General features: G+C 38.8%; 1 protein-coding gene across 2 annotated transcripts; it reads right to left on the bottom strand.

The window, feature by feature from the left end:
* Positions 1-1809: 1809 nt before the first annotated feature.
* LOC134750049 (alpha-tocopherol transfer protein-like) lies at positions 1810-22722 on the bottom strand. 2 transcript variants are annotated; one of them, XM_063685136.1, is made up of 9 exons: positions 22647-22722; positions 17165-17307; positions 8371-8524; positions 7490-7594; positions 5372-5519; positions 4899-5024; positions 4655-4745; positions 2815-2884; positions 1810-1951 (listed from the first exon to the last, which is right to left on the bottom strand). In XM_063685136.1, exons 2-9 carry the CDS (start codon positions 17301-17303, stop codon positions 1825-1827), a joined length of 960 nt encoding a protein of 319 aa, XP_063541206.1. In that variant the 5' UTR covers positions 17304-17307; positions 22647-22722; the 3' UTR covers positions 1810-1824. The 2 variants fall into 2 exon arrangements, with proteins under 2 accessions (XP_063541206.1, XP_063541207.1); XM_063685137.1 differs by lacking the exon at positions 1810-1951 and having other exon boundaries at positions 2703-2884.
* Positions 22723-22788: the final 66 nt, after the last annotated feature.

The following is a 22788-nucleotide window of genomic DNA, read 5'->3' as shown; positions in this document are numbered from 1 at the left end:
TGCAAATAGTGTAAACAAGCCATTTTGCCTCCATTACTTCGTAATCTCGCTCTTTAAATAATAATAATAAACCATTTAACAGTCACTGGGTAGAAAGCGGCGCACACCTCTCGACACCCCTGAGCCGCTCACACCGGTGTTGCTCCTGGTCGTCTTCACGACGGCAGTTTCAGAGGCCCATCTAGTCAGCGGCGAGTCACCGCCTGCCTCGATAACGTGTACAGACATTAAAAGTGTTAGTAATTAGGTACATGTACAAAACTTACAAGACTATTGTCAATAATTATAAAGTAATACAGAACAGAACTAAGTTATAAACACAGACACAACCGGATGAGCACAAAAATACTTAAATGTAAGGTTTTTTTTTGGTTTGTTTTGATTTGATTAACACTGTCAATAAAATAATAAAACTACAATGGTACAATAAAATTATACAATTCAAAATTATAATTATCATTGCAGTCAGCCATAGGTAAAAATAAAATTAATTAATTGGATCATGGAAAAACCATTAAAAGGACAACCATGACATGACAGTCTATATACCTACTTAAATATTTTATTTATGTAATTTTTTAGTTTAATTAAATGATTTTACAACGAAAACTAGTACCACATACCGGCACAGGCTGCACTTTGTTATGTAAATCAATCATGCCGACAAAGTGGTAAAATATTTAAAACATAAAAAACATTATTTAGAATAAATATTTACCTACATGTGAAATGAGGATGATTTTTTTTTGCTTCCTCGGCGTGGGATGTCATTAGATGTCTTTCAAAACGAACCGGGTTCTTCAACACCATTTTTTGATAAAGTGAATAAGTATTTTTGGAAAAAAACGCCACTTTCAAGATAGCCTATTGTGACGGACGGGTAACTACGGAACCCTACAGTGAGCATGGCCCGACATGCTCTTGGCCGTTTTTAGGGTTCCGTACCCAAAGGGTAAAAACGGGACCCTATTACTAAGACTCCGCTGTCCGTCTGTCCGTCTGTCCGTCTGTCACCAGGCTGTATCTCATGAACCGTGCTAGCTAGACAGTTGAAATTTTCACAGATGACGTATTTCTGTTGCCGCTATAACAACAAATACTAAAAACAGGATAATATAAATATTTAAATGGGGCTCCCATACAACAAACGTGATTTTTTTGCTGTTTTTTCCGTAATGGTACGGAACCCTTCGTGCGCGAGTCCGACTCGCACTTAGCCGGTTTTTTTTGTTATTTACCGAGCGAAGCAAAAGTCTTCCAGTTTGGACAAAAATGCTTTCGTATATCGGGATTTTCTCTATAGGTTCACAATACTAGTATTAATTAGGAGGAAATAAAACAAGTAATCTTGATACTTTCACATATTTTTAATTTTTTCTAAATTATCACAAAGTGTAAACAGCCTTTACGATAACAACACACAATTGACACTATTTCCACACACTTGACATTTTTCGTGACAGCTACTCCATGGCGAAAATGTCATTTTTGGTACATACAAGCTATAGATTTTTCCTGTTCTTTTTCTTTCCACAGACAACTACGAGTCATTCTCATCGAGACAATTCTAAAAACCCCAAACAAAAATAGTTTGCTTTAAATTGTTTTATCACATAGTTCCTATGGCCACCTGTCTCCATCAACAGATCAGTTCGATGGTACTATAATATATGGTCACCCGACTTATGCATGCCAATCTCCAGCTTCATCGGAAACCGGGAAGTGGGTCAAATTTTACTTGCAAGATTTGAATACGGACGGACACACAGACAACGGGACAGGTGAAACTAAATAAAAGCTTGTAAATATGAACGGTCATAGGGATCATCGCGAGATTCGCGAGAGGTGTCGTCGAACTACTAGTCGATGTCGAGCTTCTTGAAACTTGAAAGTACCCTCAATCCCTTTGAAGATGTCGGAGATGGTCTTCGGTCGGCCAGGCCTCCGGGGGCTCCGGGACTCCACTACGCGTCTCTTGTTCTCTTGATATTTTAAAGGGACTGGCCATTATTCTTATTGTCATTAAACTATAAACTTTAACGATTTTTACACATTATCCCATTTAAGCAAATAATAATTAGAAATACTAGTCAATGTCAAGCTTCTTGAAAGTGCCCTCGATCCCTGAAGATGTCGGAGATGGTCTTCGGCCGGCCAGGGGGCCATTTCTCGAACGGTATAAGACTAATATTATTAGTCCACAAACTGTCAAATCTTATGGGTTACCATTACCATGGCAACACACCAATAATATTAGACTAATACCGTTCCAGAAATGGGCCCCAGGCCTCAGGGACTCCACAACGCGTCTTTTGTTATCTTGATATTTTATAGGAACTGGCCATTATTCTTATTAAAATCTGATTAAAATACAAACTTTAACGATTTTTATACATTATCCCGTTTAAGCAAATAATAATTAGAGCTACTACCGTAGCTTCTTGAAAGTGCCCTCGATCCCTCTGAAGATATCGGAGATGGTCTTCGGTCAGCCAGGGGCCCATTTTTCGAACGGTATTAGACTAATATTATTAGTCCACAAACTGTCAAATTGTATGGGTTACCATAGGTATCGTATGGCCCCCAGGCCTCAGGGACTCTACAAAGCGTCTCTTTTTCTCTTGATATTATAGGGACTGGCCATTATTCTTATTAAAATGTCATTAAAATATAAACTTAAGATTTTTACACATTATCCCGTTAAAGCGAATATTAATAGGTAATAACTACTAGTCAATGTCAAGCTTCTTAAAAGAGCCCTCGATGCCTCCGAAGATGTCGGAGATGGTCTTCGGCCGGCCAGGCCTCCGGGACTCCACTACGCGTCTTTTGTTTTCTCGCTCGAAGAAGTCTTTGTTGAGTTGAAAACGTTCTTTTAGGTCCTCTGGAAAGAACAATATTGGCATCAGTGTTTGCTTGACAAATGGGCTTTTTAGGGGTACATAAACTCTGGCCGCCATACAGAAAACTATGGTGTGACAAGGAGGAGGCCTACGTCCAAAAATGAAAGAACCCAAATAAAAATACTAGTAAAACTTAGTTTTAATTTCCTTTCTTTATATTGTAACTTTTTATCCAAAATCTGTATTTGGAAATAAATAGTATTTATTATTATTTTTCTACTCCAGTACTCTTATTTGTAGATGTAGATGTGAGTGAGATCTAAATCAAAGAATCATAAGAAGTGCGGCGCGCGGGGCCCCGGCGGCGCAGCGTTCTTAGTATCCTAACAGCAGTGTACTTAGGAATATTCATATAATATTATGCAACTGTTGTTTTCTTTTATTCTGACTTATTGTTAATCAAGGGATGAAATGGTGCCTTTCCCCGAGTTAAACACTACTTTTCATTCCGAATACAAAGAAAGTAAAATGCATGCGTATTTAAAAAACAAGATTAATATGAACTTTTATAGTATATGAAAAATTTAGGTAGAATTATCGCGATTTATGGAATGGAGAGGTTAATATGAGTATAGAAATTGTACAACAAATCAATTAAATATAATTAAAATATTGCATATCGTAACATAAAAGAAAAAAACGTACTGGGAAAGTAAAATGCTCTAGTGCAGAAACGTATCATTTTCTGCACACTTCTTAGAACAGTTAGAACAACAATGACCCTCTTTCAGCCGTGTCAGCATGGTTGCATTTTTATCACCTGTCACTATGCCTGTCACTTTCGCACTTACTTACTTGTTAGAACGAGACGGTGACAGGCATGGTGACAGGCGATAAAAATGCTACCGTGCTAAGCCCGCAGAGCATGAGAAATGAAAAATATATACATAAATACAAAGCTCTCAGTATATTGTTGACTTCGCGAAACGGCCCATAAGACTGACTCCCACCTGACACATATCACTGTCAGTTATCCAGAAATATAATATACTCTTTCGCGGCATTACAATATACTCGTATGACCTTGGGCCCATGTCTCGAACGATATAAGACTAATATTATTAGTCCACGAACTGTCAAATCGTATGGGTTGCCATAACAATCCATACTAATATTATAAATGCGAAAGTCTGTGTCTGTCTGTCTGTGTGTTACCTCTTCACGCTTAAACCGCTAAACCGATTTAGTTGAAATTTGGTATACAGATAGTTTGAGTCCCGGGGAAGGACATAGGATACTTTTTATCCCAGAACTAACCCCTCAAGGGGGTGAAAAGGGGGGTGGAAATTTGTATGGGGAATCAATAACCGCTGAACCGATTTAGATGAATCGGTTCAATGAATGATATGGGGATAGTTTGAGCTGTGGGAAAGGATATAGAATAATTTTATCCCCGAAATCATCCCTTGAGGGTGTAAAAAATGGGGTGGAAATGTATAGTGTGGACCAATTTGGGGGTGAAAACAGGATGTATTAAAAAGCAGATTTGTTTAAGAATTAAGGTACCCAAATTACTAATTCCACGCAGACGAAGTCGCGGGCAAAAGCTAGTACACCAATAATATTAGCCTAATATATTTCGAGAAATGGGCCCCTTGTTAAGATGCGCGCTGTTTAGTTGAGTCGCTCGCGGCACAATACTCTATAGAGAAAGTCAAAGTGTGACTATAGTATACTATATAGGTATACCTATATATAGTCACACTTTGACTACGTTGAGCAAAAGCCTGGATCAGAATCCTCAAACTTACCGGTGGCCTTGCTTAGAGAAATACCCTTTCCACCAGCTTCTTCTGGTAAGCCGTCCATGGGTAGATGCTTCTCCAACGTAGTGGCGCCGATCTGGTCACAAATATAATACAAGATACACTTATTTGTCAATGTTTGATAATGTACATATTTTCGAGAGGAATTTTCTGTCTGAGGATTAGTTTATGCTCAGCAAAAGGCGACATAAGGCTAAAACTATGATCATAATGATTGAGTCTGACTGACCTGATGAATGAAAAGGCACTCCAATAGCTCCTTTTTAAGGAAAGGCTTGATCAGCATCATCAATTTGTCGATGAAGGAGGGCGCGTTGATGAAATGAAGACCTGTCACTCTCATCAACATGGCTTCCTGTAAGAATAGGATGGAGGAATTGTAAACTGAAATAGATATCATACACTAAAGAACGTGACTAAGTCCACCGGTGGCCGAGGCGGGAATCGAACCCGCGTCTTCAGCTTACGAGGCTAACGTCCTGACCACTATTAGACCACCCGTAGTATCCGTCCCAAATTCTCTGGTGTATGCTATCTTTTTTCAAAGGCTAGGCGCCTTTGACCTACTCTAAGGGCGAGCTGTGCGAATCCTTTACTGGATTACGATATAGAGCTAGAGAGAGAAAAGTAACCATAAAATATAATAAGATCTTGTAAGCAAAAATTGTAACTGGCTCAAACATATTTTACATCAATGCCTACCTGAAGATAATACAAGAACTGCTGCAAGGTGTGCAGGTCCACCTTGGGGAGGTGCTGCAGGCTGAACAACCTCATGTCGAAGATGATTTCCAGCCCGGGCCAAGTGCCCTCCTCCTCCTGCCAGAGATCTAGTGTCATCAGAGCCACTCTGGAATTATAATCATAATCAGTAAAAGTGGTCAATGAGTTAGACATTTAATATGGCTGCGTTCACATTTGTCTGATGCACGCTGCGTCAGACAAATGTGAACGCAGCCATATTAAATGTATGAAACCGATATGCGTCACGACACAACACGACACGGCAGACACATGTGAACCGGGCTTTAGAGTTGGTCAAAGGGCGCTAGCCTTTCAAAGATAGCGTACACCAGAGAATTTGGGAAGGGTACCGCCGTGGCCACCCGTCTAGTGCTCAGGAGTTCAGGACGTTAGCTGCGTAAGAATTGTAAGATGAAGACGCCGCGGCACAGATTATATTTATAATAGTTCTTACGAACAGATACTTATCTCTCAAAGAAAACGCAAATACCTACCGTTTTGATACCTACACAAAAATACAATGGAGTGACCTTCAACACGCCGCTCCCCGCATCGCGCGCGCCGACACAACGCTAGGGTTGCCGACGCTTCTTTCAGACACTTAGGTGTCTTAGGTAGATATCTATTTAATTATATTTGTATTTAGTCCGAGATAATTACCTATACTAATAGTGAAATAACTGTAAGTAACCTTGATCACAATTCCGATTTCTTGGTTTTTAAAGTAATAACATGGTTCCCGTGGGGTAACCTGCTAAAGGCCTGTCAAATTAAAATCTCATTCTTCCCGTGGGGAAGTTTGAGGGCAAAATATTATAATTATCACATTTATACACCTAACCTCAACTTGAGGATATTCGTGCGGCGAAAAGTGTTTTTTACTAAATGATTTTATCTGTGTTATACTTATACCTTCCCGTGGGGTGGGTATTTGTTGCAAAGCGTTCGCTCCATCGTGTGACGATTGTATTATTACTTTAAAAACCAAGAAATCAGAATTGTGAACAAGGTTACTTACAGTTATTTCACTATTAGTCATTATCTCGGACTAAATACTTCATATAATCAAGATTGAACTTCACTTCAGGTAAGTTCGTTTAATCTTATCACTATAAATGTGTCGTAAAAAACATTACCTACATCTTTAAAACAATTTAATAGTACCTACGCAGCTTGTAACTATCGTAAAAGTAATAACAGTAGGTGTAAGTACCTATATTGAGAATGTCTACTTACTTTTCCTCATCTGTCGAAAGAGGAAAAAACGATATTTTTCATTTGTTTTGTTGTGTCTGCATCCATCCACACTACAAGCTGTGTTATTTGTTCTTTACGAAGACATTACTTTGGCATAGCGCGAGCGCGCGGTGACGTGCGTGCGTGAGCGCGTGTGGCAACCAACTGGCTAGCTTTAGTACCGCCGGCGGGAAGCGAGTCGTAGGTATAAATCCGAGCTCGCGCGGAGAGTTCCATAGGCCTGGCCGCGGTTCGATTCCGGCCTCTGCCACCGTTGGACTTGGTTACTTTTCCTTTAGTATATGATATCAATTCAGTTTATAATGTTTAGTCAGTAAAAGTGGTCAAAGAGTTAACCTTAGAGTTGGTCAAAGGCGCCTAAGATAGCGTACACCAGAGAAATTAGGAAGGGTACCGCCGTGGCCATCCGTCTAGTGGTCAGGACGTTAGCCGCGTAAGATGAAGACGCAGGTTCGATTCCGGCCTCTGCCACCGCTGGACTTGGTCACTTTTTCTTTAGTGTATGAAATCTATTTCAGTTTATAAAAGTGGTAAAGGCAGATGTGTCTCACTCCGCGATTTCGTCGCGTCGCTACAAGTACCTGCGGCCGCCCCAATTTTGGGGTTTTGCCATAGTAATTGCCGCGCACCTATTACCAAATAATAAGTATATGATGAAGAGATGGAGCGACGACCTGGTAAAGGTCGCGGGAATTCGGTGGTTGCGAGCGGCACAGGATCGGTCGGAGTGGCGAGCCTTGAGCGAGGCCTATGTCCAGCAGTGGACGTCTATCGGCTGACATGATGAAGTATATGATAATCATGATGAAGAGAATGTACCTGACGCACTCGTGGAAGACGAACTTCTTGGCGTCAGCGTCGGTGAGACGGCAGTAGAAGACGGCCGAGTCGTTGTGCGCGCTCACTTTCAACGGCACCGTGCACCTGCGCAAGAAATAGCATTATCATTACCATTAGTCCTAATACTCGTAAGTAACCGATGCGATATCGGATGGACTATTACACTATTGTGTTGCAGGAAGTTTTTTGACATATTTTTGTACTGCATTCAGTACAAAAATATTAACATTAGATAAGATAGATATATTCGGTGGTTGCGAGCGGCACAGGATCGGTCGGAGTGGCGAGCCTTGGGGGAGGCCTATGCCCAGCAGTGGACGTCTATCGGCTGACATGATGATGATGATGATGAAGATAGACATAAGTATATTTTTTGAAATATATAATAAATAAAATAAAAAACCGGTTAAGTGCGAGTCGGACTCGCGCACGAAGGGTTCCGTACCATTACGGAAAAAAACAGCAAAAAAATCACGCTTGTTGTATGGGAGCCCCATTTAAATATTTATATTATTTTGTTTTTAGTATTTGTTGTTATAGCGGCAACAGAAATACATCATCTGTGAAAATTTCAACTGTCTAGCTATCACGGTTAATGAGATACAGCCTGGTGACAGACAGACAGACAGACGGACAGACGGACAGCGGAGTCTTAGTAATAGGGTCCCGTTTTTACCCTTTGGATACGGAACCCTAAAAATTAACTATCATAAATAAAAGAAATGTATACTTAACAGTATGTAAAAAAAAAAAAATTGTTAAGTATACATTTTCTGCATTTTCTGAAAAGGGTATTTATGCTCCATGTGCATGGATTAGGCACATTTTAAGACAGGTAGGTTATCAGCAAGGTAACTTACACCATGGATAAAGTAGCAAAGGTCTTCTCCGTGACCAGGCGGTCTTTGAAGAAGTTAGTGAAGAGGGTCTTTAGGGTGAAGTGGAGGTCTAACACCTGTTTAGAGACCTCGGCGCTTTGCTGGCAGCAGTGGTACGCCAGCACCAGGTCCAGATCTGGAACAGGTAGTGTTGGGAACAATGTACATATCATTAAAAAGGATAGGAGCGCACATAGGAATAGGTTTTTAAAGGGTTGGCAATGCGCACGTATGGTCCCTTGATTTGTAAATTGAAATAGATGTCATTATACACTAATAGTAATAGAAATACACTAATAGTAATAATAATTTATGTTTAGTTGCTTAAGATAGTATCAAGAGGCCGGTGTCGATTTTGGAGCAAAAATGTAAAATTGATAGATTTAGTCGTTGAAATTATACACGTTTTGTTACGTAATATCTAAATAACAAGTATTGGTTTCTATTAGCACGGCTTCTCATCTTGCCTTTTAATAATGAGGTCGCGAGCGTGCGTCACCGGTAATGTATGATGAGAAGGGGCAGTTTTTAAAAATTCATATTAAATTAACTAAAAATATCTACATATATTTACAAGTAAGTGGTTCAAATTTATGTTACACACACCTTTATACAATGATAGTTTGGACTTTGCATATACGGGGTCAAACTAAATAAAAGTGTGTAATAATAATAAAAGTGTGTAAAACGAAGACGCGGATAATAGAAGTCTACAACAAAGTAACCAAACCTTATAGTATAGGTATTGTGTCATATGTAATCATAATATGAGACTGTGTGTTTCAGAATAAATAAAAAACCGGCCAAGTGCGAGTCGGACTCGCGCACGAAGGGTTCCATACCATTACGGAAAAAACAGCCAAAAAATTACGTTTATTGTATGGGAGCCCCATTTAAATATTTATATTATTCTGTTTTTAGTATTTGTTGTTATAGCGGCAACAGAAATACATCATCTGTGAAAATTTCAACTGTCTAGCTATCACGGTTCATGAAATACAGCCTGGTCACAGACAGACAGACAGACAGACGGACAGACAGACAGACGGACAGCGGAGTCTTAGTAATAGGGTCCCGTTTTTACCCTTTGGTTACGGAACCCTAAAAAGGGATCGAGGTAGAGATGCGCAAAACGCTTCACTGAGTTAAAAAGATTGATTCATATCTTTCGCTCGCGGTGATATATATCACTCATTTCGCTCAGTAGATCTGTAGACTAATGTTCACGAGTGAGTAGAACGAGATGTCTATCAATCAGATACACACAGCCATAAGTGCGACCAAGATGGCGAATCACGCTATAAGATCCCGCCATGTTTTCCCGACACCTTCCAAATTATTCCGAACTGCTCCGAAACCTATTCGCATCCTCTCACTCGCTCGTCACACACAGCCGGCATCATCGCATCATGAGTGGGAAAGAGCGAGCAAGGAACCAGTGAGATAGATGAGCGACTTAGCGAGTTAAATCATCAGTGAGTTTAATTAAAAGATATAGTTCATTTAAATCACTCGTGAATGACACACGTCTCGACCGAGACCTCTTAAAACCTGCTAAACATTCTATTGGCTTTCAATATCATGCATTGTTATGTCCTCAAAGATATATTTAGCGATGACAGGAACGCCCCTGAAATGAACAATAATGAGTGTCCATTGTCCGTCATAAATGTAACTAAACAGTGACATTGATTTTGAGATTAAAAACCGGCTATATCAACAACCAAGTCATTACACTGACAATAGAATCCTTCATGACATTGCACTGTTGCAGTAGGTACTGCCAGTACTTAGCAATTGATAGTACACACACATACATACATATCACGCCTATTTTTCAGAGGGGTAGGCAGAGATCACGGATTTCCACTTGCTACGATCCTGGCATACCTCTTTCGCTTCCTTCACTTTCATAACATTCCTCATACATGCTCGCCGGTTTAGGGTGCTCTTGACCTGGCCTTTCTTCAGGATTTCCCCGATCTGATCAGAGAAAGTCAGCCGAGGTCTGCCCCTTTCCAACTCCCGTTTCTACCTCTCCCTTATACACTCTCTTTGTTAGCCTTTTTTCACTCATTATTTCCACGTGTCCAAACCATCTCAACATACCTTTCTCAATTTTCGTCACTACAGTCATATAATTATATAATTGATAGTAAGTACAGTCATATAATTGATAGTAAGTAGCCTAAGGCCAGCTAGTATTACACTAGTAAGTTTTACTTACGTAAGTAGAGACAAAGCTGTTTGCTAGAAAATTTAATTTTATTTCAAAAACAATTAACAAAAACAAACATAATAAAACTTAACCTATAAGTAAAAAATTTGGCCTAAATCGCCGTCAATGGGCAAGGTGCCCAGAAGGCTGGCCGTATTTCCACGCTGTATAGCGATACTAACACGCTGTGCGAAATAGTGGCCAGCCCTCTGGTCGCCCGAGTCCTCTATTAGGCGCGTCGCCAAATCTTTATACAGCCGACGCGCACTTGGTCCCCATGGCCCCAAGGTTTCAACGCCAATGAATGAATGAATGAATTGCTAGAATGAGATAACGATATTCATATCTCATTCTGTAGTATAGCTGTGTCCCTACTAACGTAAGTAAAACTTACAAGTGTAATCCTGGCCTTATTTTTATGGTATAGTAAGTTATGTCGGTTGGGATAAACATTAATTAGTAGTAGATTGTTAACCAAGGGATGAAAGGCACTCATTTCTACCGAGGTAGTTTGTCGCTCGAAGGCAGTGAGATGCCTTCCACCCGAGTTAAACACTTTACTTTTCATTTCGAATACGAGGAAAGTAAAATGCATGATATACATATATGAATTTTACAGTATTTCTCGACTACCTCGCTACGCTCAAGATTCTAACTTAGAATCTTTCGCTTTCTCGGGACTCAAAATAAACAGTCGCAAGAAAAACCAACTTTCCTCTCTTGTTGCATAAATAACTATTTTTCACCTTACGCCCATGCGGTAGCAAAACCGCCAAGCCACATATTTTGACAGGTTAGTGTTTGTGAACTTAGGGCTGGTAGAGTTAGAAGCTTGGCTCTACAAGAGATCAGATAACTTTTTGACAGTGCGAGCATTATGCTTTCGTCTTGGCAAAATTTTACATGAAAATGTTTTTGGTGGGATTTAATTTTGCAAGGGCAATAGTAGATTGTGTTACAAGGGAGCAAAATGACATATTTACGGCGAGGGCGTACATTGAATCCTAAACGAAGCGAAGGATTCTATAATAGAATCGCGAAAGTAACAAGGGATTCTAAAGTAGAATCCTGAGCGTAGTGAGGGATTTAAGTGTGTTACGCCCAAGATGGAAATAATTTTGCTACCATGTGACACATACAACTTTTCACATCACCTACGGGGTAATTATGATGTTTGAAAATATTATTTAAGCTAAAAAAATAATGTGCAAAAAATGTAAAAATAATGTCCTAGAAAAGAAAAGTGTCACTTAGACCCCTCCTAGCAGGGAAGAAAAGTGCCACTTTGATCCCTCCTAGCAGGGAACAAAAACCCCTTTTTCGAATTGGTGGTGTGAAAAAACTTTTTAGCATTTTTTTCTAAATGTAGTTACGAGGTCTACAGATCACATAAACACTATTATTATTATTTGTATCTCGTATAAACTCACGTGTATATACATCCCGGTCATTTGATAGGCGTGCGTGGGGATACAGATCCAACACGTAGAGACCCTTTGGAGAAGTTTGCTGTTATGTAATACACCTGCTAGAACCCATTCACGGGTACAAATAGATACCCGTAAATCGGTCCCAACAGGCGTAGGGGCTATTATAAACACAGTGGAAAAGAGTGCCGATTATGGTGTTGAAGTTTGGCTAGTCAAAAGATTGGGCTATTGCTGAGAGGTCCGGACACCTGCCATAACAATGTCTCTACACGTTATCGAGGCAGGTATAAGTTATCTATTATTATTATTGTTGGGGTGTTGTGGGCCTGTGAGTGTCACGTCGACCAAGCGGCAATCTATTGTAAGGGCCCTATAAAGTTCGTTACTAATGCCCGTTGAGTCCAGAAAATTCCAGATTCTTTGGGCCGTAATGATCTGTACCTCATAGGGTTGCAGTACGTGCCGCCCTAACTGGACATAAACACTAGTCTGCTGTGTAATTAAGAAAAGTATATGATGCCAGTATAACTAGCGTGTCATCTAACGACTTCTTGAGAATATCTAATGGACGCTTGTTAAACCACGATTATCTACTTAGATAAGATCATTAAATCGATATGTTGTTTCTAGGGTTCCGTACCCAAAGGGTAAAAACGGGACCCTATTACTAAGACCATAGAGTAACTTATACTAGAGCGGTACTGTCATAGTAAATTTTGTAAACCCAGTAAATTCACTGCCATCTGTCGACACACTTTGAAACTAAAATTGAAGATTTGTAAAAATACGATAAAATGTATTTAAATATAGATAAATGATTTTTTTTTATTTGCATTAATTATTTTGATGACTTTGACCCATGTTCTTTCACTGATATGCGTTAAAATTGTTAAATAACAAACGAAACCGTCAACGCCATCTATACGACTGTAGGCCAAAACTAGTAGCGCCCTCTGAACGAGAATAAAATTTTCTTGATTTTCGAGGCACGTTTTTTCCTTAGACTGTATCTATCTATTACGTAGTTATATCTATCTTTGCTAAGACTCCGCTGTCTGTCACCAGGCTGTATCTCATCATAATTAATGTCATTACCGGGTCTAACGCGAATAAATTTTATTATTTGACGTTAGACCCGGTAATGAAATTAATTAGGTACGCGAGAGTTTAGTGTTGTATCTCATCAACCGTGACAGCTAGACAGTTGAAATTTTCACAGATGATGTATTTCTTGCCGCTAAACAAACACTAAAAAACCCACCCGTCACCCGTGAACATGATGCATGTATCTGCGTCGAAATATCGGGAGCTCACAAATAATACAAAAGGCAAAGATAGATATAACTCCGTAATAGATGGATACAGTCTAAGGAAAAAACGTGCCTCGAAAATCAAGAAAATTTGATTCTCGTTCAGAGGGCGCTACTAGTTTTGGCCTACATTCGTATAGATGGCGTTGACGGTTTCGTTTGTTATTTAACAATTTTAACGCATATCAGTGAAAGAACATGGGTCAAAATCAACAAAATAATTAATGCAAATAAAAAAAATAATTTATCTATATTTAAATACATTTTATCGTATTTTTACAAATCTTCAATTTTAGTTTTAAAGTGTGTCGACAGATGGCAGTGAATTTACTGGGGTTACAAAATTTACTATGACAGTACCGCTCTAGTATAAGTTACTCTATGACAAAAGGTAATCACGGTCTATATCCCGGTCAATATAAGTCTAGTGAAACACTAAAAAGTACGGAACCCTCGGTGGGCGAGTCCGACTCGCACTTGTCCGGTTTCATACATTGTAGAGCAGGCTTATTAAGCTATAAACTATCGCGTTTTGTACACATAATTAATGTCATTAACGGATCTAACGCGATCCAATTTCATTATTTTACCCATGGAGACTATATAAAGGAGCCAAATCTCTATGTATGAAAAGTGTCCGTCAAAAAACAGTAATTAGGCGGCGCCACCATACACCGAAATACTACCAAAAACAACCTACGTAATTTGGTCGGGTTATTTGTTGCCTTACATTATGGATGGTATAGAAAGGATGCCAATCTCTTATGGCAGAATTGTTGCAAAAGTGACCGCTTTCAGCTTTAAATAATAGTTTCTAATCTCCGGTGGTGCTAGTTAGGCTCTGGGACATGAGTATAACATGAACCATATAAGGTAACAAATAATCCGACCAAATTACGTAGGTTGTTTTTGGTAGTATTTCGGTGTATGGTGGCGCCGCCTAATTACTGTTTTTTGATGGACACTTTTCATACATAGAGATTTGGCTCCTTTATATAGTCTCCATGCCTTACATGTTATACTCACGTCCCAGAGCCTATCTAGCGCCACCGGAGAGATTAGGAACTATTATTTAAAGCTGAAAGCGGTCACTTTTGCAACAATTCTGCCATAAGAGATTGGCATTATTTTCTATACCATCCATAATTTTACCTTTTGTCTGACGTTTCAGCTGGGTTGCACTAGCTGTGGTGCTTTTTTTGCAAATAACAATTCTTGTATTGTACGGAAGACTGGTAAAATAATAAAGTTTAATCGCGTTATACCCGTTAATGACATTAATTAGGCTTATTACGATCACGTTTAAGATGAAAGATGAAATTTATCATTTTCTTCTTTGGATATTAACACCATAGAATAGTTATTTGTTATACAAGGGTGCAAAGTTGTATTTTACCCGCGAGTGTGGAATTGAAACATGAGCAAGCGAAAGGATTCTATAGTTGAACCATGAGCGAAGCGAGTGATTCTAAAATAAAATCCTGAGCGTAGCGAGTGTTTCAACACACGAGAAGTAAAATACATTTGCACCCGTGTGTAACACAAAACTTTTCCCCTTACTATAGCGAGGAAATTGCAACATCCACAGGCGTTAGATCATCTTCATCACTGGAATCACTAATTTTTTTACGATATTATAACAGAAAACACTAGAAATTCTGATTTTTACGTGAGTCGGTGAGAAGAACAGTAAAAAATTTGTTGACAATGTTGACATTTCTGTTCTGACGTATGAAATGTCAACGATGCGTTTTGAAATTGCATCGACTCAACTTGTGCGTTCAGAATTATATTTAACATCAATATAAAAAATCTAACGTTTCTTATGGAATTTTAAGGTTTATGACTTAAAATTATTAAATAAAGCTAAATTTGATATTTTTTATTAGATTCTCAAACCATTTATTTAATGATAAATAATATCGAACGAACCATTATTATGAGCGTTTTACGTTTTGTTATCTGTCAAGCTACTTAAAAACGCGCCATCCAAGGTCAAATTACTGTCCCCACTAGTGGATAAAATGCGTTTTTCCCCGCTTGTTTTAAAGGATAATAGACGGCTTTCCGAGCTAGTGAGGGGAAAAGTATTTTAACGTAATTTGATGTATCTTTACAATTGCCCTCCCGCCCGTTTATTTGATTATTATAAGTGTAAGATTTTAAAAAAATTGTATGGAATTGTTTGCCGCTCCTAACTCTTATAATAAAATAACCGGAAAGTCAAACGAAGGGATATATCTATGGTTATTTAATAGTAACTTATACAGTAAATTGTATAAACGTATTTCAGGGAGGAAAATGGGGACTACGTTTTTATTTTAATTTTTATTAGACAATGATTTTACAATAATTTTATTTTTAACGAATTATTATTTTTAAACAAAATTTAATAGTTCATTTTTTTATGTTTTATAAATGTCAGTATAATGTCTAAAAGATTTTTAAATTTGTAAATTGCGGTTCTAATTTTAATTATATTTATTTTTTAATTAGGTCATCATCATATACTATTTAAGAGTAATTTTCTTGTCGGTGTAGCAATTTCCATGTTTCGCGGTCCGCTGCCTTCTCTTTGAGAGCCTGATACGACACGACGTTGAGATTTTCCTTTATTTGATGCATGTACGCTCTCCTTGGCCTTCCCTTCTTCCTCTTTGCTTCAACTTTTCCTTCTATGATGTTTTTGATAAATTCGTCGTGTCGTATCAGGTGCCCAAGCATCTTTCCTCTTCTATTATCTATAGTTCTTGACAAACTCCTCTTTTCTCTTTTAATTAGGTATGTTTTTTAAATTGTAATTTGTTGGACTTATGTTGTCTATAAATAAACGGTTTTTTTTATGGCGAAGTGGTCGTCCAATATGTATTATCCTCTTAATGCGCCATAAATGACAAACATAAGTACCAGGAAAATTACTGTTGTGTTGTAGTGATGTTGCAAAAGTAATGCTGCGGCTGTCATCACCCGGATGTCACTTATAATATAAGTGATGTTCGGATGTCAACCTGCAGCTGTATTACTATTGCGGTATTACTACTGCCACAGAATAAATAATAATACGGAAAGGAAGCTTCCTACAAAACCGAAGTTTGATAGCGGTTCAGGGTTGAATCATGCTGTCCCTCTCTAATGTAAGACATTATCTTATCTGTGGTCGTCGTCGGACGTCAAGTTGTGTCAACCCTAATAATTGCTCGGAGCAATGCTGAGCCGAACGGAGCCGAGAATGTTTGAAAGGAGGAGTTTCGTACTCCTGCTAGTGAGGCTTTGGCGGGGGCGCTGTCACTGTCAATTTCTTTGATTAAATTAATGAAGTTGGTTGCTGGCATTACTGCCGCGATTCGAACGTTCAATTGACCTTCGAATATCACCTTTAAGGGACTTTCGGATAACAACTGCAGCAGCATTACTTTATTACCTACTATGGGCAGTGAATGGCAGTGATGTCAACTTCCTTGATAAAGTAGTAGACTATTACTTATTCTGTGGTAGAAGTAAGTAGCACTGGTATGTAACTCAAGTTATTTCCATATCTTTGTTCATTACATGTGCAATCTTTTTAACGGAATGTGCCCGGACCGAAAAACGAACCGAACTGCGTTCCGAAACCGGCATTGTGGATGTGGGCATGAAGGCCGCCAAAGGACTGGGCAGAGCACGTCTGCCGATTGCACCCGGATCGCTGGACTAAATTAGTTAAGAGTGGGTCCCACAGGATGGATCTCGGGGCAGAGGCAGACAAACGGAGATGGCGGGACAACCTTGACCAACCTTGACACATTTGAGGAAATGATGCTGTTGAAGAGGGATTGTACCTGTAAGGAGCTCCCCAGGAAGGTGAGGCTGCGTGGCCAGCCAGGCCCGCAGCTTGGCTACATCCTCAGGAGTGACTCCGGTCTTCTTGGCGTACTCCTTCTCTAATGGGAACTGTTTCACCACCACTGGTGCTGACATGGTTCTGGAATCAAAAGGCGGATAAGGTCATTGTCATTATAATCAATAATAAATCAATATAATTTTCATTGTTTTTTTTTGTCCATAAAATGTCCATTTTTCTCTCATTAGACGGAGTGGTGTTTTTTAGGGTTCCTTACCCAAAGGGTAAAAACGGGACCCTATTACTAAGACTCCGCTGTCCGTCTGTCCGTCCGTCTGTCTGTCACCAGGCTGTATCTCATGAACCGTGATAGCTAGACAGTTGAAAATTTTCACAGATGATGTATTTCTGTTGCCGCTATAACAACAAATACTAAAAACAGAATAATATAAATATTTAAATGGGGCTTCCATACAACAATCGTGATTTTTTTGCTGTTTTTTTCCGTAATGGTAAGGAATCCTTCGCGCGCGAGTCCGACTCGCACTTGGCCGGTTTTTTATGTTAAATATTATTTATAGAAAGAAAGATATACAATCACACGGAACATTTTGATTTGGTTGATAAGGAAGCATGAATCAAACCGTGACAATGGTCAAAAATAAAACAACGAAAAGAATTTGACGTTTTGTGAAGTACCTAGGTAGGCTTATACCACATCGGTAGAAAACAAGCTTATAGGCCGTTTTAAGGTAAGCGCTTTCCGAAGCCCATCGACGATCGAGCGTCAATCTCTATCAATCACATTCGCGTTACCGATCCGTTCATCATCATCATCATGTCAGCCGATAGACGTCCACTGCTGGACATAGGCCTCCAGGGTTGCCATATGGAAGAAGTAAATTTCCTGAAAAAAATCCTGACATCACCCTAAAAATCCTGACATTTCTTGTAACAGAGATTTGGCGTAGCTTGAACGACGCCCCGGCGGCGCGCTGTGCTCTTCTTATGAGGTTATTACTAAAAAGCCTGACACTTGCCAAGTCCGGCCGCAATCCGGACAAAGAGTCAAAAATCCTGACATGTCCGGACAAATCCTGACGCATGGCAACCCTACCCCCAAGGCTCGCCACTCCGACCGATCCTGTGCCGCTCGCATCCACCGAATTCCCACGACCTTCACCAGGCCGTCGCTGTATTTCCGCACAGTTTTCGTATCTCTACAATCGGCTTTGTGGTACGTAAGAACCAGTTTCTGCTAGGTATCTTGTAGGTACTAATTATAGTTACAGAATGTTTCCTCATCGTTCAAATTTAAATTAACTACACGTATATTTAAAACATTATTAAGAGTTCCCAGCAAGCGCGGTTCTCCATACAAACGTAGTTACGCTTGCATTTAAGGCGGTTCCCTGAGCCAAAAGCGAAAAATCTCCTTATATGATCATTATTTTCTAAGAGGCGTTGATATTCGTAGACGTGGAAAAAATATATGTAGTTCTTGACTATATTATCTTTAATATCATAGCTTCCGATACACGAATTATAACACTTCGCTCGATACAATTAATTCCCAAAGTAACCTCTAACTCGGACTTTCAATCCAACTTTACTCGGTTATTTATTATGTGATATATAAACAAAAAAAAAAACAAAAAACAATCTTAACTTAAATAGTAATTTCATAGCTTTCGAATTTCGATATTGTAGGGTAACGTTTTTAAAATAAATAAAAATTGACTAAATTCGATTAAAATTGACACTTGGCGCGCATGATTTTCCCGTTCTTTCTTGCGGAATGTGACAGAGACAGCGGCAAACCGATGGAACGGCCTTAAAATCGACTTTCTAAATTGCTCTGTAACTTTGCATTTATAATAAGATAAGGTATATCTAGTCCTGTAATTAGTTTGTGTAGCTTCAGATACCATAGTTAAAAAATACAACGAATTAAAGTTTTTCATACAAAACTTATTTTTGCGCTATTTCGTTTGTTTTATAAACTAGGTCTGGAACTATTATAAACTAATTACAAGACTAGATACACCTCATGTCAAGTTATAACACACATGTCATACAAAATAAAACATTACAAAGATCTTAACCTAAACTAAAACCTAACAAACACAAAAACTATTCACAAAATGCGCCCCGCGCCCCTCCAGATGCAAAGGAGCCCATCACGCTCGCCGCGTTGCCACGTTGAACAGCGATGGACAACCTTTGCAAAAGGAACGACCCGGAGCGAGGGTCATGACCACTCTCCCGCATCCGTCTGCCCACTTCCCCAATAAAAGTCTTGGCCTCAGCACACCAACAGCCAGTGGTTTCCGCGGCAAGAGGGACAAATAGGTAGTGCGTCAACACCGCATACTTCATGCTTTCTCTCATGTCATAGTATGCGCAAAGTATCATTATTTACAATCCTACACGTACGTTTTGCTGGAATACTCCTAAAGAGTTTTCGCTCCAGCGCAGATCGGTTGAGCGGTCTCAACCTGATCTATGGGTGTAAAGGGAATCGAGCTAGTGGGAGTTTTGTCGCTGGTTCGCTACAACCTCCTATTATATAGTTTTGTGTTATTTTTTTTTTCCATTTTATTCTAACAGTATTCTGACCCTGCACCAACTAGATCTTTCGGTTTAGCCCATGGTTGACTGGTAGAGAATGCCTTCTGGCATTAAGTCCGCCATTTGTACTCTTCATGTATTGTGCAAAGAAGTTTAAATGAATAAATAAAACCTAGCCTAGCCGAGAAACTCCGTTTGTATGGGATGATGTCAGTTTCTTTTTGGAACTGAAATAATTCGAGGCTGAAAGACTGATACAACATTTTACCAATAACATATGACGTGCTGGGAACTCAATCATCAATGATTTTTAACCTGGCACATGAATATTTTATTCGGGTAAAACATTCAACAAAATTGTATGGCGCAATTAAGAGGCTGAATTATCATGCTCATCATGCGACTGCACGGCTGGCTCGCATTGGTAGCGCACATTAGTAGATTGTGTCACAAGGGAGCAAAATGGCATATTTACGGCGAGGGCGTACATTGAATCCTGAACGAAGCGAAGGATTCTAAAATAGAATCCTGAGCGTAGTAAGGGATTCAAGTGGTAACGCCCAAGGTGGAAATAATTTTGCTACCATGTGACACATACTGCTTTTCACATCACCTATGAGGAAACTATTATGTTAGAAAATATTATTTAACCTAAAAAATAGTACGTAAAAAAGAAATAAAATCGTGTTCTTGAACAGAAAAGTGCCACTTTAAATTAAATTAAAATGAAAATTCATTTATTTCGAGTATCTGTGACTCATAAGTACATAATACATATTACAAACATTAAACAAAACACAAACATTAACACGATAAACTACAAAAATTACAAAAATTGATCCCTCCTAGCAGGGAAGAAAAGTGCTACTTTGATCCCTTCTAGCGGGGAAGAAAAAGCCCTTTTTCGAATAGGTGATGTGAAAACGATTTAACACCGATGTACTGGCCCACTTCGTATTCGTATCGCCCGGGCTGGTCTTTACGAAGTAATATGTAAGTATATAAGTTACATTGTACTAAAATTTTGCAATTAACAGACAATCTTGTAACTTGCAGTGGATACTTTACACTTTTTCCTTGTGTCTAATGATTGAAATGACCGTGAAGAAAATAACATATTTACAATAAAGATCATAACTAGAATTAATTAACAACAATTATAAGACTTAGACAATAGAGATTAAGTCATTTTGCTATTCAGACAGTTTAGATGTTAGACGTTTTAGATTTAAATCTTAGGCAATATGATTTTAATGCCTTTTGCTTATTATATATTAGATTTAGGCATTTTGCTACAAAGGCGTTTTGCTTTTTAGAAACCTCTGCTTATTATTTTATTTTCGTAACCTGCTTATTATTTTTGCGAGTTATTTTCGTAGTCGACATCTACCGTCAAGTAGCAAATTTATCACTACTGCTAGTTGACAACAGATGTCGCGACGAACGAAAAGTCTAATGCTCAACAATTTTCAGCTAATATTATAACCGGATTAACCGGAACTCTATTTTCAATTTTTCCTCCTTGTAATATTAGTAAAAAAACCGGCCAAGTGCGAGTAGGACTCGCGCACCGAGGGTTCCGTACTTTTTAGTATTTGTTGTTATAGCGGCAGCAGAAATACATCATCTGTGAAAATTTCAATTATATCATCATAGCTATCACGGTTCTAGTGGACGGATCTTTCCTAGGGGGTAATTGCACAAAAGATACCTATGGGTCCAAGGGCCCCTGAAACCATAAGATAAGATAAGATATCTGGTTCATGAGATACAGCCTGGTGACAGACAGATGGACAGCGGAGTCTTAGTGTGATTTAATTTACGCCTCATGTTGCACAATGTACTATTGTTTCACTAGGGAGCAAAGTTGTTGTTTAACCCCTCGTGCTAATATTGATATCCGAGCAAGCGAGAGATTCCAAAATTCGAAAAGTAGAATCTTGAGCGTTGCGAGGGTTTCAAGGCATAAGGGTTAAACAAACGTTGCCTCCGAGTGAAACACAAAATTATCACAACACCAACGTGAGGAAAATACTAAATTTAAAACATTAAAAATCAAATTCAAATGAAATTTATTAAATAATTCAAAATCATCAATTAACCTACGAATATCGGAACGCGGATTCACGTTAGTAGGTATTGAATCCTAATGAATAATTAATTAGAATTCAAAACCTGCGCGGATTAACCTTTCGGCATACGAAATGTTAAAAGTCAATTCTGTCAAAATTTTTATCTCATTACTTTGCCTCACATGTGAATAAAATTCAACTTTCTTATCAGTTTTTGAAGTACAAAGGCTACAAAGATAGCCTTTCCCACGAATTAATAGCCTACTCCGTGGCCTTTCCGAGCTGGTGTTGTGAAAATAAGAAACCTTTAAAGAAATGTTTTAGATCACATGATCTAAAACATTTCTTTTTTACTTCCCTAGGTGTGTAATGTAATAAATATAAGTACTATTTCAGTCCGTCACGCTCTTAATGATGGTCCATACTAAAACAAGATAGTTTTTAGGTTTCCGTACCCAAAGGGTAAAAACAGGAGTAACGGGACCCTATTACTAAGACTCCGCTGTCTATCTGTCTGTCCGTCTGTCACCAAGCTATCTCATGAACCGTGATAGCTAGACAGTTGAAATTTTCACAGATGATGTATTTCTGTTGCCGCTATAACAATAAAAACTAAAAACAGAATAAAATTAATATTTAAGTGGGGCTCCCATACAACTAACGTGATTTTTTGCTGTGTTTTGCTTAGGGGTACGGAACCATTCGTGCGCGAGTCCGACTCGCACTTGGCCGGTTTTTTTTAATCGTGTAGATCGATAGGTAAAAATAACCAAAGAGTTATGAGAAAAAGTTTTTTGTGTTATTGAAATCGCTTAACTTAAACATTATTAAACTCACCGTAATTTACGATAATTCCATACAAGTCACAAAATTTATATAAAAAAAATATTTTTCACGACCACTCTTTACGGAGGTTTAAGCAGTACTAGAAACAGTTTCGCTTAAAACAAATCGCAGTATTCGCAATACAGAGGTAAAC

Source organism: Cydia strobilella, chromosome 19 (assembly GCF_947568885.1).
Source record: "Cydia strobilella chromosome 19, ilCydStro3.1, whole genome shotgun sequence".
Taxonomy (NCBI): domain Eukaryota; kingdom Metazoa; phylum Arthropoda; class Insecta; order Lepidoptera; family Tortricidae; genus Cydia; species Cydia strobilella.
This window is presented reverse-complemented; position numbering and strand designations above follow the sequence as displayed.